The 13,864-nt window shown below is 43.7% G+C and overlaps 1 protein-coding gene across 1 annotated transcript in view; it reads right to left on the reverse strand.

Moving 5' to 3' along the window:
* Window positions 1-13,864, reverse strand: part of ABCA13 (ATP binding cassette subfamily A member 13) — a 249,825-nt gene that overhangs the window by 130,073 nt on the left and 105,888 nt on the right. Inside the window, exons 34-40 of the mRNA XM_038760086.1 lie at window positions 12,448-12,589; window positions 12,285-12,312; window positions 11,342-11,493; window positions 10,205-10,423; window positions 8,404-8,600; window positions 6,105-6,262; window positions 5,067-5,297 (exon numbers count right to left, since the gene is read on the reverse strand). Of these exons, the coding sequence (XP_038616014.1) occupies window positions 5,067-5,297; window positions 6,105-6,262; window positions 8,404-8,600; window positions 10,205-10,423; window positions 11,342-11,493; window positions 12,285-12,312; window positions 12,448-12,589 (1,127 nt within the window). The remainder of the gene's footprint in view (window positions 1-5,066; window positions 5,298-6,104; window positions 6,263-8,403; window positions 8,601-10,204; window positions 10,424-11,341; window positions 11,494-12,284; window positions 12,313-12,447; window positions 12,590-13,864) is intronic.

Below are 13,864 nucleotides of genomic sequence, written 5' to 3' on the forward strand. Positions count from 1 at the left end.
CAGTCGGTAGTATTTATTGAGTGCTTATTCTGTGCAAACACTGACACTGGACACTTGGGAGAAATAGAAGTAGTAGCCATGATCCCTATAACCCAGTCCAAACACTTTGCTCCTCTGGTGCTACCCTTCTCATTGTGCCTCGATCTTGCCTGTCTCACTGCCTACCCCTGGCCCAAGTCCTGACTCTGGTCTAGAATGCCCTCCCTCCTCAAATCCGCCAGACAATTACTCTCCCCCTCTTCAAAGCCCTACTGAAGACACACCTCCTCCAAGAGGCCTTCCCAGACACTAAGCCCCACTTTTCCTCATCTCCCACTCCCTTCCGCATCATCCTGAGTCATTCCCTTTGCTCTTCCCCCTTTCCCCGCCCCATGGCACTTATGTTTAGATCTGTAATTTTGTTTGTTTATTTTGATGTCTGTTTATATGTATTGATGTCTGTCTCCCCGCCTCTAGACTGTGAGCTCATTGTGGGCAGGGATTGTCTCTCTTTATTGCTGTATTGTACTTTCCCAAGCACTTAGTACAGTGCTCTGCACACAGTAAGTGCTCAGTAAATACGATTGAATGAGTGAATGAATCCCTGTCCTGAAGACCCTTGACTGGGGAGCGCCAATCGGTCAATCAATGGTATTTATTGAGTGTTTATTGTGTACCCAGCATTGCACTAAATTTCTCAGAAGAGTTCAATAGAGCTGGTACAGGAGATCCTTGTTCTCTGATCTGCAAGGAGGACCAGAAAGTAGGGAGGAAGCATTGCCAACAAAGCCAGTCAGTCCCCTTCTCTCTGAGAAACAGGGGCCGGAGAGAGGCAACACCCAGTTTGGGGGACGGGTCTCCCCATGGGGATGAACTGATCCTCCTCTTTTTCATCTTCACTGCTCACATGCTTGTCCCTGCCATTCATTCTCCCCTCCTGCTACTGTTGCCACGCTCACATCCCAAGAAGGAGGGGGCAGAATCTAGGATTCTGCTCGGAGGTCCAGCTCTGCCACCTCCCCCTCCTTGCGGCCCCTACCACAGCCTCACCTGACCCTGTGAACTCTGTGGGAGTAACCCCCGACACCCCCAGTGTCCTTCCCCTTCTGATCCTTGGCACCCTCCCTTGATCATCAGCTCCAGCTGTGTCCCTGCATGTCCTTATCCCCCAGGACTTGTATGCTTTCAGGAGTTCTGAGAGGGATAATTATAATAATAATAGTGGCATTTATTAAGTGCTTACTATGTGCCAGGCACTGTACTAAGCACTGGGGTGGATACAATCAAATCTGGTTGGGCACAGTCCCTGTCCCACATGGGGCTCACAGTCTCAATCCCCATTTTACTGATGAGGTAACTGAGGTGCAGAGAAGTGAAGCAAATTGCTCAAGGTCGTACAGCAGAGATGGGGCAGAGCCGGGTTTAGAATGATGCTCTTCTAACTCCTGGGCCCGGGATCGCTCCACTATACCACGCTATTTAATAATAATAATAATAATGGCATTTATTAAGCACTTACTATGTGCAAAGTACTGTTCTAAACACTGGGAAGGTTACAGTGTGATCAGATTGTCCCACGGGGGGCTCACAGTCTTAATCCCCATTTTACAGATGAGGGAACTGAGGTCCAGAGAAGTTAATCAATCAATCAATCAATCAATCAATTGTATTTATTAAGCGCTTACTATGTGCAGAGCACTGTACTAAGTGCTTGGGAAGTACAAATTGGCAACACATAGAGACAGTCCCTACCCAACAGTGGGCTCACAGTCTAAAAGGGGGAGACAGAGAACAGAACCAAACATACCAACAAAATAAAATAAATAGGATAGAAATGTACAAGTAAAATAAATAAATAAATAAATAAATAGAGTAATAAATATGTACAACCATATATACATACATACAGGTGCTGTGGGGAAGGGAAGGAGGTAAGATGGGGGGATGGAGAGGGGGACGAGGGGGAGAGGAAGGAAGGGGCTCAATCGTATCAATCAATCGTATTTATTGAGTGCTTACTGTGTGCAGAGCACTGTACTCAGCGCTTGCCCAAAGTCACACAGCTGGCAATTGGCAGAGCCAGGATTTGAACCCATGACCTCTGACTCCAAGGCCACTGAGCCACGAGGTGGAAGAGGGAATGACCGAGTGGGACATGTGGGGGGAGTAGAGGTAGGTACACTGGAAACTGGCACCAGAACAGGATGCTCCTCCCCCAGGAAGAGGTGGAGCAGCAGAGGGAGAAGGAAGTGGTACAGGGGAGTGGCCCAACTGAGACCAGAATGCTTCTCTCCATGGGAGGAGGTGAAGGCAGTGAGGAGAGGAGGGGAGGACGGTTGGGAGCAGTCCTGCTAGCCAGGCCGGGATCCTGACCCCCCGGGAGGAAGTGGAGGTAGCAGGGGGAGGAGGCAGTAGCATTCCTGGGGAATGGTCCTGCCAGGCCAGGATGCTGCTTCCCTCAGAAGAAAGTGGAGGGGAGGGAGATGGGGTGCTGGGGAGTGGTCCTGCTGGGCTGGGATGCCGCACACCCCAGGAGAAGTGGAAAGTGATGGGGTTTGTTGTGTGCCTTGTGAAGCCAGCAGGGCCACTGCCCCTAGTGTGCAGGCTAGGGTGGAATGACTGCGAGAGGGCTAGCATATCATCTGCAACAAGATGAAGGAAGAAGATTGCATTGTCTGTTTAACCATCTCTTCCCATTCAACCCCTAGGAGCCACAGATCTGCAAGGGGCAAGACCAGGCAGGGTGGGATGCTTCGTGGGGAGAGAAGGCAGTGATGCCACTTCCCCCCCACCAGGAACTCTGCGTTTTGTTTTGTTTTGTTTGGCGGTATTTGTTAATAATAATAACGCATAACGATGGTGGCTCAATGGAAAGATCACGGGCTTGGGAGTCAGAGGTCATGGGTTCAAATCCTGGCCCCGCCACCTGTCGGCTGGGTGACTTTGGGCAAGTCACCTCACTTCTCTGGGCCTCAGTTCCCTCGTCTGTAAAATGGGGATGAAGACTGTGAGGGTGTCAGAGGTCCTGGGTTCAAATCCCGGCCCCTCCACTTGTCGGCTGGGTGACTTTGGGCAAGTCACCTCACTTCTCTGGGCCTCAGTTCCCTCGTCTGTAAAATGGGGATGAAGACTGTGAGGGTGTCAGAGGTCATGGGTTCAAATACCGGCCCCTCCACTTGTCGGCTGGATGACTTTGGGCAAGTCACTTCACTTCTCTGGGCCTCAGTTCCATCATCTGTAAAATGGGGATGAAGGTTGTGAGCCCCACGTGGGACAACCTGATCACCTTGTATCCCCCAGCGCTTAGAACAGTGCTAAGCGCTCAACTTACTAAGGAGAAGTAGCATGGCTCAGTGGAAAGAGCACGGGCTTGGGAGTCAGAGGTCATGGGTTCTAATCCCGGCTCTGCCACATGTCTGCTGTGTGACCTTGGGCAAGTCACTTCACTTTTCTGGGCCTCAGTTCCCTCATCTGTAAAATGGGGATGAAGACTGTGAGCCCCATGTGGGACAACCTGATCACCTTGTATCCTCCCCAGTGCTTAGAACAGTGCTTTGCACATAGTAAGCGCTTAATAAATGCCATCATCATCATCATCACGGTCTCCTTTCCCCCTGGTGCTCTCTTTTTACCAAATCTGATTGGCAAACACCAATGAAAGGAAGTCCTCTTTAAAGCGATAATCTGCCTTTCGGCTCTAGGTTTGTGTGAATTTGGCATAGTTTTACAGAATGGCACATGCAACATTATCATGCTATGCTGTGTGCCCAGGAGAACACATAACATCATATATTCTCATCCTGTATATGGTCATGATATCTGTCACTACCCTACATGGCAACTTTGAGCCTAAGCTACCCGTGGCCCCAGGGATTGAAAATGTTTCAGGAACTGGCAATCTAACTGCTTCTGGAAGCAAAACATTTATGCCATCTGATAGTTGCCAGCTGTACAAATTACAAGTTGTTCTGGCTCAAATCTGAACTTGTTATCCACACATCAGTAAACAGCGAGAACTAGTGGCTGACAAAGCTGGTTTTGTCACCTGGAGTTCAATTAGCATATTTTGTTTTCTACGAAGCCACTTTTACAAATCCAGATTTGCAGCCAATCTGTTATTTTAGCTTACCATACCCAAAAGGAAAGGGTTCGTTTAATTCCCCAGGCATTTCTACACCAGCAAAGTGTATTCTATTCAAAAGTGTTGGTGAAAACAGTGCATTCTCCACAGATACAGAGAATCCTTTGACCCAGCAGGTATCTTAACCACATAAGGGATTTTAGCCACTGTATTCTCCAGATGTTTGTGGAATGACTTAGAATCCTGAGAAGGTTGTGGGAGGCTGCCCTAGCCAAAGCCAATTAGTGCTTAGTACAGTGCTAAGTGCTTAATACAGTGCTAAGTGCTTAATACAGTGCTCTGCACATAGTAAGCTCTCAATAAATATGAATGAATGAATGAATGAGGACCCCCAAATAACCCTCCCCTAACTGTAATGTACCACGGCCCTATTGTTTTTATTGCTAATTTATTAATTTTGCTTTATTGATTACTTTCCTTGCATGCCTTTGGAATCATGATACCTTTTTGACTTTTCCCCAGTGCTTAGTAGAGTGTTCTTGGCACACAGGTGCCCCTTAGGAAATGCAGAAAAATTACATGATAGTAATCGTGATAATGATGACTGGTGATAATGACTGTGTCAATGGATTCTCTGTATCTGTGTAGAATGTACTGTATTTAACAGGGATTTTGAATAGAGTACACTTTACCAGTGTAGAAATGCCTGGGGAATTAAACCAAGCCCCTTCCTCCTACGGTGAAAAATGGATTCACAGTGAATCTGGTTTTATAAAAGTGGTTTGGTAGCACTTGGTCCTATGCAGATGCCTAGATATCCTCCAACTTGCCTTTGGTCCCTATCTGTCACACCAGAAGCCCATCAAATATGTGCTAGCCAAGACAACAAATATGGAAAAAAAGAAAGTGGAATATGGACAAATATGGAAAAACAAATATGGAAAAAAAACATACTGCTCACCCCTACCCTGGCCAGAGTCCCAGGAATATGAAAAATACCCAATACCTCTTCTAAGGTGGTGTCTGAAATTCCATAACCAGTTACGTGCAGATGATGTAGGTTTTGATCCAGAGCCTGAAATAGTCCTTTAAAGCAAGTCTGATCGGCATCTTTTGGAATTGCATACATCAATTCACTTCTGCTATTTCCCTTGAGCAATGCTTGTGGAATGTAGATCTGTATCAGAGACGTGATGCGAGCCACATTCTGAGTGTCATGGATCTCCGACGTGGATGGCTGGGGGTTGGGGGGGGTCAAACAAAGAGATAAAAAGGATTTAGATCCAAACCAGCAAATGTAGCACCAGACAAATATTGTCTTCGCTATAAGAGAACAACCTTCGAACTAGTATTCCAAGTAGAAGAGAGAAAAGTTGTATTCAAATGCTAGCTAGAAAGAGCTCTTGTTTCTTCAAATGGTAAATCAGTTTCACAATAAGGGCCTCAGTAAATGGAAAAGTTACATAAGAGAAGGAATTCCTTTTGACCAGGCATGACTCAGAAGAACTTAAGTGAAATGATGGAAGCTACATATCCCACAATAGGAATAATGATAACAATAATAATGGTAATAATAATAATAGCAGTTGTATTTGTTAAGTGCTTACTGTGTGCTGAACACCGCACTGGGAGCTAAGGTACATAGAAGATGATCGAGTTGGACATAGTCCCTGTCCCACATGGGGCTCACAGTCTAAGTAGAAGAGAGAACAAGTATTGAATCCCAATTTACGGATGAGGAAACCGAGGCCCAGCAAAATTTAGTGACTTGCCCAAGATCACACAGCAGGCATACGGAGGAGCCGAGATGAGAACTGACATATCAGAGTGGATCCCATGCCCCACTTAGGCATTCTTAGGTAACCACAGAACCCAAGATTCAGGCCAGAAGGCTAGCCATGCAGCAATCTACCATTCATCTCATAGCTTTTCCAATTTCAGACTATAAGGAAGCTCGAAGAAGCTGGAGGGAATGCGTGTAGGAGGTAAATACTGTGACTCGAACAGTGGTGGCTTGAAATTGGTCAGGCAATCTTCGTCTTACTTGTTTTGTGAGTGTCAGACTGAGTCCGTGGCCGTAGGTTTCCTTCAAGGATGAGGGAGAATCACAGCAGTGAAGCCTCCCATGATGGAGAACGGCAATTCGGTCACTGAGTGCCTCTGCCTCATCCAGATGATGGGTGGTGAAGATGAGCGTCCGGCCTGCATTTCAGAGAAAATAATAATGGTATTTGTTTAGCACTTACTATGTGCCAAGCACTGTTCTAAACGCTGATGAGACAGCTTCTACACTTCTCATCAGTTTTTTTTCCTCAATTTAAGGTTTGCCATCATCTCCCAATTCATAGCAGTTCAAGCCAACTGTTCCAGTATATATAACTTGTTCAATGACTCTTTTCTCTGCATCCCTTGGGATAGTATACTGGCTATTCCCTTCTCCTGGAATGACCACAATACCTTCCTTTCCTTCTCCCCATCATCTACATTCCCTCCTCCTTCATGGCTCTACTAAATCTCCACTCCCCCCAGTGAAAAGGCAATCCAATTCAATTTCAATCCATTTCAATTCTCACCTGGGTATATATTGTTACTGTGTATTAGTACAGTGTTCTTCGTTCAGGAGGAGTTTAATATACGCTTTTACTACTAGTCATGTAATTTCAGAAGTCTGTGGATCCAAACCTAGCACATCCCATCCAGGGTTTTAAAAATTGATGGATGTGGAAAAGACCGTGGCCCAGAGGAATTCAATGATCAGATGTATGCTCTGACTCATTGTAGTTGATGCCAAGGGCTCTTGAGGACATTTTGAATTGTGGATCAAATTTCCACAAGGGAAGAAATGTTAATTAAACTGCCTTTCGTGTGGACCTGGCTAGAACTGTGCCCATTTGCTATTCAAATGATATTTTAGTTGAAACCTTTTTGCATATTTTTTCTCTTTGAACACAAGGCAATGCCCTCTACTAACTCTGTTTTGTGGTACTTTCCCAAATACTTAGTACAGTGCTCCTCACACAGTAAGTGCTCAATAAATGCCACTGTTTGATCTATAGAGACCTGGATTTTAATCACAGTTCCACTACTTGCCTGCTGTGTGACTTTGGGCAATTCACAACTTCTCCCTGCCTGTGTTCCCGCAGCTGTAAAATTCCTGTTAATTCTTTTTTCTTTCCCTTCAGACTATGTGAGACAAGGATTGGGTCTGATCCGATTGTATTGTATCTACTCCAACATTTAGCACAGTGTTTGGCACATAATGGTAATAATAATATTTATTGAGTATTTACTGTGCAGAGTACTGTACTAAGCACTTGGGTTTGTACCATAGAGGTGGTAGACATGACCATCATCATAATATAGTAATTGTGCTAACCAGACATAGCCCCTGCCCCAAATGGGGTTCAGAGTCAAAGGGGGAGGAAGAAACATTACGAATCCCCATTTTACAGATCAGAAAACTGAGGTCCTACAGCAGGTGCATCATAAATGCTTAACAAACACCTCCATTTTTTTTAACCTCATCCATATGGTAAACAAGCATACAGAATCCTTTCTCCACATACCCAAAAGCTAATTCAACTGGATTATTGTTACTAACTATAACGACCATGTAGAACTATTCTATGATATGCATTTTTAAATTAAACTGTAAATAAAAAAGTTTAACATTGTCTCAACTCCTGGGAACATGTGCATCGTCTCTGTATGGAGGAAGGGAGAGGTGTATATAGGTTTAAAGCTGGAGTGTGTTGGAGGAGAGAGTCGAACATTAATGTTTCACAAGGCCCACATAATAATAATAATTATAATGTTGATATTTGTTTAAGAGCTTAGTATGTGCCAAGCACTGTGCTAAGCTCTGGGGTAGATACAAGGTAATCAGGTTGTCCCACATGGGGACGTGGGGCTCACAGTCTTAATCCCCATTTGACAGATGAGGTAACTGAGGCACAGTAAAGTGACTTGCCCAAGGTCGCACAGCTGACAAGTGGCAGAGCTGGGATTAAGAACCCATGACCTCTGATTTCCAAGCCCGTGCTCTTTCCACTAAACCACGCTGCTTCTACACATAAGAGACTCTTTCTGAATCCTGGGAATTTGGTGAAATTACACTGACTTAAAGAAAAAATATATGCAAAATGCATGCTATAATGAGAATCCAAATTTCTACCAAAGCATTCCAAGTGAATTTCTAGTATAAACTCTCAGAAACCTAAATCAAAACATTAAATCATCTCCTTGTTCCACTTAGCACAAATTATCTCCTGCAAGTGTGACTATCCCGGTGCTCTCTATCGAAAAACGTTATCAGGGAAAGGCAGAAGGGATGTCATTCCTACCCTTGCGATGCTTCAGTAGAATATCCCATATGGCCCGGCGTGAGCAAGGATCCACCCCACTGGTCGGCTCATCCAGTACGACGATCTTCGAGTTTCCAATTAGAGAAATGCCAATTGAGAGTTTTCTTTTCATCCCCCCAGAGAGCGCTCTGGTTGGTTTGTGCTGATGGTGGGTTAACTCTAACTCTTTGAGGGCTCTGGAAACAGAAGAAAGCACAGATCCGTAATCCATGAAAATATGAACTTGTTTTGGTAAATCTTATCTTCAGTAATCTTATCTCATTTCCCCATCCACCCTCCCCTCCCCATCTACCATGCTTGTGGTTGTGTACCCCTTAAGTTCCTTAATACTCACCCTAGCCCCACAAGATTATGTAAATATCCTTATACCTTATAATATTTTCCCTACCTATAATTTCTTTTAATGTCTGCCTCCCTCTTGTAGGCTGAAAACTCCTTGTGGAAAGGGATCATGTCTACCAACTCAATGATAGTGTACTTTCCCAAGTGTTTGGTAATAATAATAAAAAGCATGGTATTTGTTAAGCACTTACTACATGTCAAGCACTGTTCTAATTGCTGGGATACTACAAGCTTAGCAGGTTGTCCAGGTAACTGGTGCCTCAGTTACCTCATCTGTAAAATGGCAATTGAGAAGGTGAGCCCCCCGTGGGATGGAAACTGCAACCAACCCGATTTGCTTGTATCTACCCCAACACTTAGTATAGTGCCTGGGACACAGTAAGGGCTTAACAAATACCACAGTTATTATTATTATCATTACAGAATTCTGCACACAGTAAGGGTTCAATTTAAATACTACTGATTGACTATTTCTAAGGATCACCGGACTGGACAAGAGTGACATGATCTGTTCCAAGGAGAAGGTGGAAACCATGAGTGCAAAAGAACAAAAGAAAACTGCCTTGGCATGACAGAAAGCAGCAAATTCAGAGAGACAAGAGCATAGGCGAAGTCCTTTGCCTCCCTGAACAATTAAATAAGGGAAATTTTTTAAGTACAGATGAAACATCAGCTGAACTGACAGAGACCTCTTAAGAACTGCACAAAAGCTCAGTCAGGAAACATCCAAAAATATTGAGATATGTCTCAGAATTGCCCCCTACATCCCTGGGAAACGATGTTGGGGACAGTGTTCCTGGCATCCTGGGCAGAAATGAGGAGGCAGGTGTGATATGAGAGCAGATTGGGAGAAACTGAGCACCTCCAAACTCTTCTCTATGGGTCTAGGGGACCACAGGGTGGGATGCCAGTTGTGGATGACCATACTCCAATACCCCTGCTTCCAATAAACCGTATTGCTTTGTGGGCTCATTTTTGGGGGTGTTATGCTGAGGTGCTGGGACGGGGGTGTTGTGGCTCCTGGAGGGGTCTCTTACAGGGATCTCGGTCACTCCACTATATTGTACTCTCCCAAGCTCCGGGTACAGTGCTCTGCACACAGTAAGTGCTCAATAAGTACGATCGATCGATTGATTCCCCTTGGCCCCTGCTCTCACAGAGCAGGGTGGAAGGAAGAGAAGGCACAAATTAGGCACAGTATTGTGATGTCTCAGTTTTCAAACAAACTCATATGGTCTGTTATATATCAATATTACGCATGTGTAAAAACAGATGCATAGCTATATCAATATTGCTTGCTCTGTACCTGTTTCTAGCTCTCTTCCTGGACTAAATTACATTGATGCGAGCACTTAGAAATATTTTCAGAGTGGAATTCTAAAAGTTTGTCTTTTACAGTGTCCATACTTTCTCTGTAAAAGAAACAAATGATACTTACTCGTTGACTTGCTGCTGTAATTTTTTCTTGGTCCAGAGGGGTGCCTTTAGTGTAGCAAAGAGCTCCAGGTGTTCTCGAACAGTGAGGTTGTCGAACAGGACATCCTGCTGAAGGCACACTCCCAGCTCCATTCTGATAGCTGGAAGATCTGTCTCCGTGTCCTTTCCATTAATGGTGATGACACCCGATGTAGGTGGGTAGAGTCCCGCTAACATGGATCTGACGGAAATATAAATCCATGGGGCCAGGATATAAATCATGAAGAACGCCCACAGATTTTCCATTTTGATGCCCCAGTTTTCAACAAAAATATGGTCGCACGTATATTTGGGTACACACGGATACATTTGAACATTTTTCACCGCTCGTGAAATTCCATACCAGTTTCTAACTCCCTGATGATTCTTAGGAAAGCAAGAGGTTCTCCCCACTGAGGCATGATTCAACAACTGGTTCCCAGAGGCACTGATATCTCCCATCCGATAGCAGAAGGGCAGAATTCAATATTCTATTCTATTTGGGTGAGGAAACCTGATGATCTTGAATCTTGTATCAACCCCTTCGCTTTGTATGATGCTAGGCACATAGTAAGTGCTTAACAAATGCTGTCATTAAAAGACGAATGAGCCTCCGTCCTGCAACTTCAGGCTTGAGACTATGCACAACAGAATGGGACTTCTTTAGATTTGAGCCATAATAGTTTCAATAGAAAGAATACCACAGGAATCACTAAAGAAATTGCTAAAATTTTGAACAAATCAAATAATTTCCATTTTATACAACTAAATATAAGGATTCCCTTTATTGCAGGGAATAAAAAGAATTGTCCTGGTGAAAAAGAAAGTACCGGCTAGTGAATTATCTCTCCTTGTACAGGACAATACAAAAAAAAAATTACATTCTCCTCTGGAGTTTGCAGACATAAGGAAAAGCTTCGATTATTTCAGACCCCTAGATGGAATCTACTTCAGGCCTGCTAAAGTGGGCTGGGGTTGAACCCCAGGTCTTCAATTAAAAGGCCAGGAAAGGATAACTAACCCAAAAAAGGGATCATGAAGAGCCAGCTGTATAGCAACATCTTAAAGAATTGAAGCTCTAGCATTCTATCACTGTGGAGCAACTTTAAAAAAGACATACATGATGGTTGTTTTTCCAGTCCCATTGGGTCCCAACAACGCCGTGATTTGATTTCTGTAGAATGTGAGGGTGAGGTCTTTAACTGCCATCTTTCGGTTGTCATTATACATCTTTGTGACGGAAGTCAGCGCAACTCCTACAGAAAGTTTTTCCTGAATGTTTTTCACCTGACTTTGTGTCATTGAGCCTGTGTGGAGAAAAGTAAAATCGACACGTGAATTGTGAGGCATCGGCAGCCGGGAGATCGACCATCACATTTCCTGAAGGTTCACTGGCCTCACCTTCTTGACAAGGTCCTCATGGCTTTCCTTATGAATTACAGCTCTGTGAAGCAGCTAAAATGAACTAACAAAAGAAATTTATAGTTCGATAATGAAAGAGGAGCTGTAATAGCCAAAGGCATCTCCACTCAGAGACTCACAATAAAAATTTGAGTTCTGCAAGTAGGGCCATATGTTTCCAATAAATTCATTATGCAAAATGAATTCTGGTATTTACATTTAGCTGCATTTCCTTTTAGCGGCCAGTACCCAGTACCCAGTACCCGACACATGTTAAGCACTTAATGGAAGCAGCATCGTACAGTGGATACAGAAAGGTCCTGGGAGTCAGAAGGTCATGGGTTGTAATCCCTACTCCACCACTTGTCTGCTGGGTGACCTTGGGCAAGTCACTTCACTTCTCTGTGCCTCAGTTACCTCATCTGTAAAATGGGAATTGAGACTGGGAGCCCCATGTGGAACAGGGACTGTATCCAACCCGACTTGCTTGTATCCACCCCAGCACTTAGTACAGTGTCTGGTATGTAGTAAGCACTTAACAAATACCATTATTATTATTGTTATTAATGAATGCTATAATAATAACACTGTTCTCTTCTTTCTGCCACCTCAATAAATCTGGTTCTGTTTTCCCATTTACCCTGCCTGTTGTGCCCAGAAACCAGTGAACCTTGGTGAAATTTGTAAGAACTATCCAGGGGCTAAAGGCTCCTTTCACTGGAATTGAATCCCAAACAAACCTAACTTGTAGAACACCCAGAACAGCTAAGATAGAGCGGGAGGATAGAGTATAGACAGCCTAAAGAGTAAAGATCTCATTGCCACGAACCTTTCTCTCTGTAGTGTCCTTTGAGGAAGAATATATCAGAATGTACCCTGGGTTGCTGTTTCTTTTCCAGAACACACAAGTTCTGCCAATAGGACAGAGTAAATGGAAAATACCATGGCTGGTTTATTCCAAATGGTCCTAAAAAAATAAGTTAAAATACAATGAAGTTATTTTTTTGTATTTTGACGCTGAAAGTGTGATGCTAACTCCCTGTAGTTGGCAATAATTCAACTATTTTGGCCAGGGCTTCTGCCAAATGATCTCAGACTGGTTTTAAAACAGGGGCTCTAGCCCACAATTTTCTGCAAATAATAGGCAGAGCTCAAAGATCTTTGGATAAAGCATTTAGGAATTCCCTCCCTCTTCATATCTGACAGTCAATCACTGTCCCCACCTTCAAAGCTTTGTTAAAAGTACATCTCCAAGAGGCCTTCCCTGACTAGGCTGTTGTTTTCTCTCCTCATTCCCTTCTGTGTCACCCTTGCCCTCATATTTGCATTCTTCATTCACCCCATCCTCAGTGCATATCTTCAATTTATTCATATTAATGTCTGTCTCCCCCTCTAGACTGTAAACTCCTTGTGGGCGGGGAACATGACTACCATTGAGAAGCAGAATGGCTTAGTAGAAGGAGCACGGGCTTGGTAGTCGGAAGTCATGAGTTCTAATCCCGGCTCCACCATTTGTCAGCTGTGTGACTTTGGGCAAGTCACTTAACTTCTCTGTGCCCCAGTTACCTCATCTGTAAAATGGGGATTAAGACTGTGAGCCCCACGTGGGACAACCTGATTACCATGTGTCTGCCCCAGCACTTAGAACAGTGTTTGGCGTACGGTAAGTGCTTAACAAATATCATTATTATTGTTATTATTAATAATAATAACTCTCATATTGTACTCTCCCAACCCCTTGCATAGTGCTCTGCACATAGTACACACTCAATAAATATGATTAGCTGAATATATTACTCAGTCGCTCTATATGTTGGGTAGGAATGCATGGAGTTAAATTATGGCATAGTTCCCTGTCAAAAAAATCAGCACTACCCCACAAACTATCACATTTGCATTCTGAACAGACACTTGTGTAGCATTTTCTGTAGAGAGCTCCTAATTTGGATTCCCCTGACACAGTTCTACAAAGCCAATTTTTCAATCAATCTGATATGTCTGGGTAGAACAGAATCTGATTTTAAATTAGTGTGGTAGAAATTAATTGGGCTTTTTCTTTGTCCTAGTATTTTTTAAGTAAAACTTTCTTTACATTTTGAAACATGATTCAGATAGAATTTAGCAATATTCTTTGACATATTAATGTATTCAACAGTCCATCATCCACATAGACTTAATTTTCACAGTTGCGGGAGAATTAAGCCCTGAAAGTGGACAATGTATTTAGTCTGTCTCTATCTCT

The sequence above is a fragment of the Tachyglossus aculeatus genome, chromosome 18, assembly GCF_015852505.1.
Source record: "Tachyglossus aculeatus isolate mTacAcu1 chromosome 18, mTacAcu1.pri, whole genome shotgun sequence".
NCBI lineage: Eukaryota > Metazoa > Chordata > Mammalia > Monotremata > Tachyglossidae > Tachyglossus > Tachyglossus aculeatus.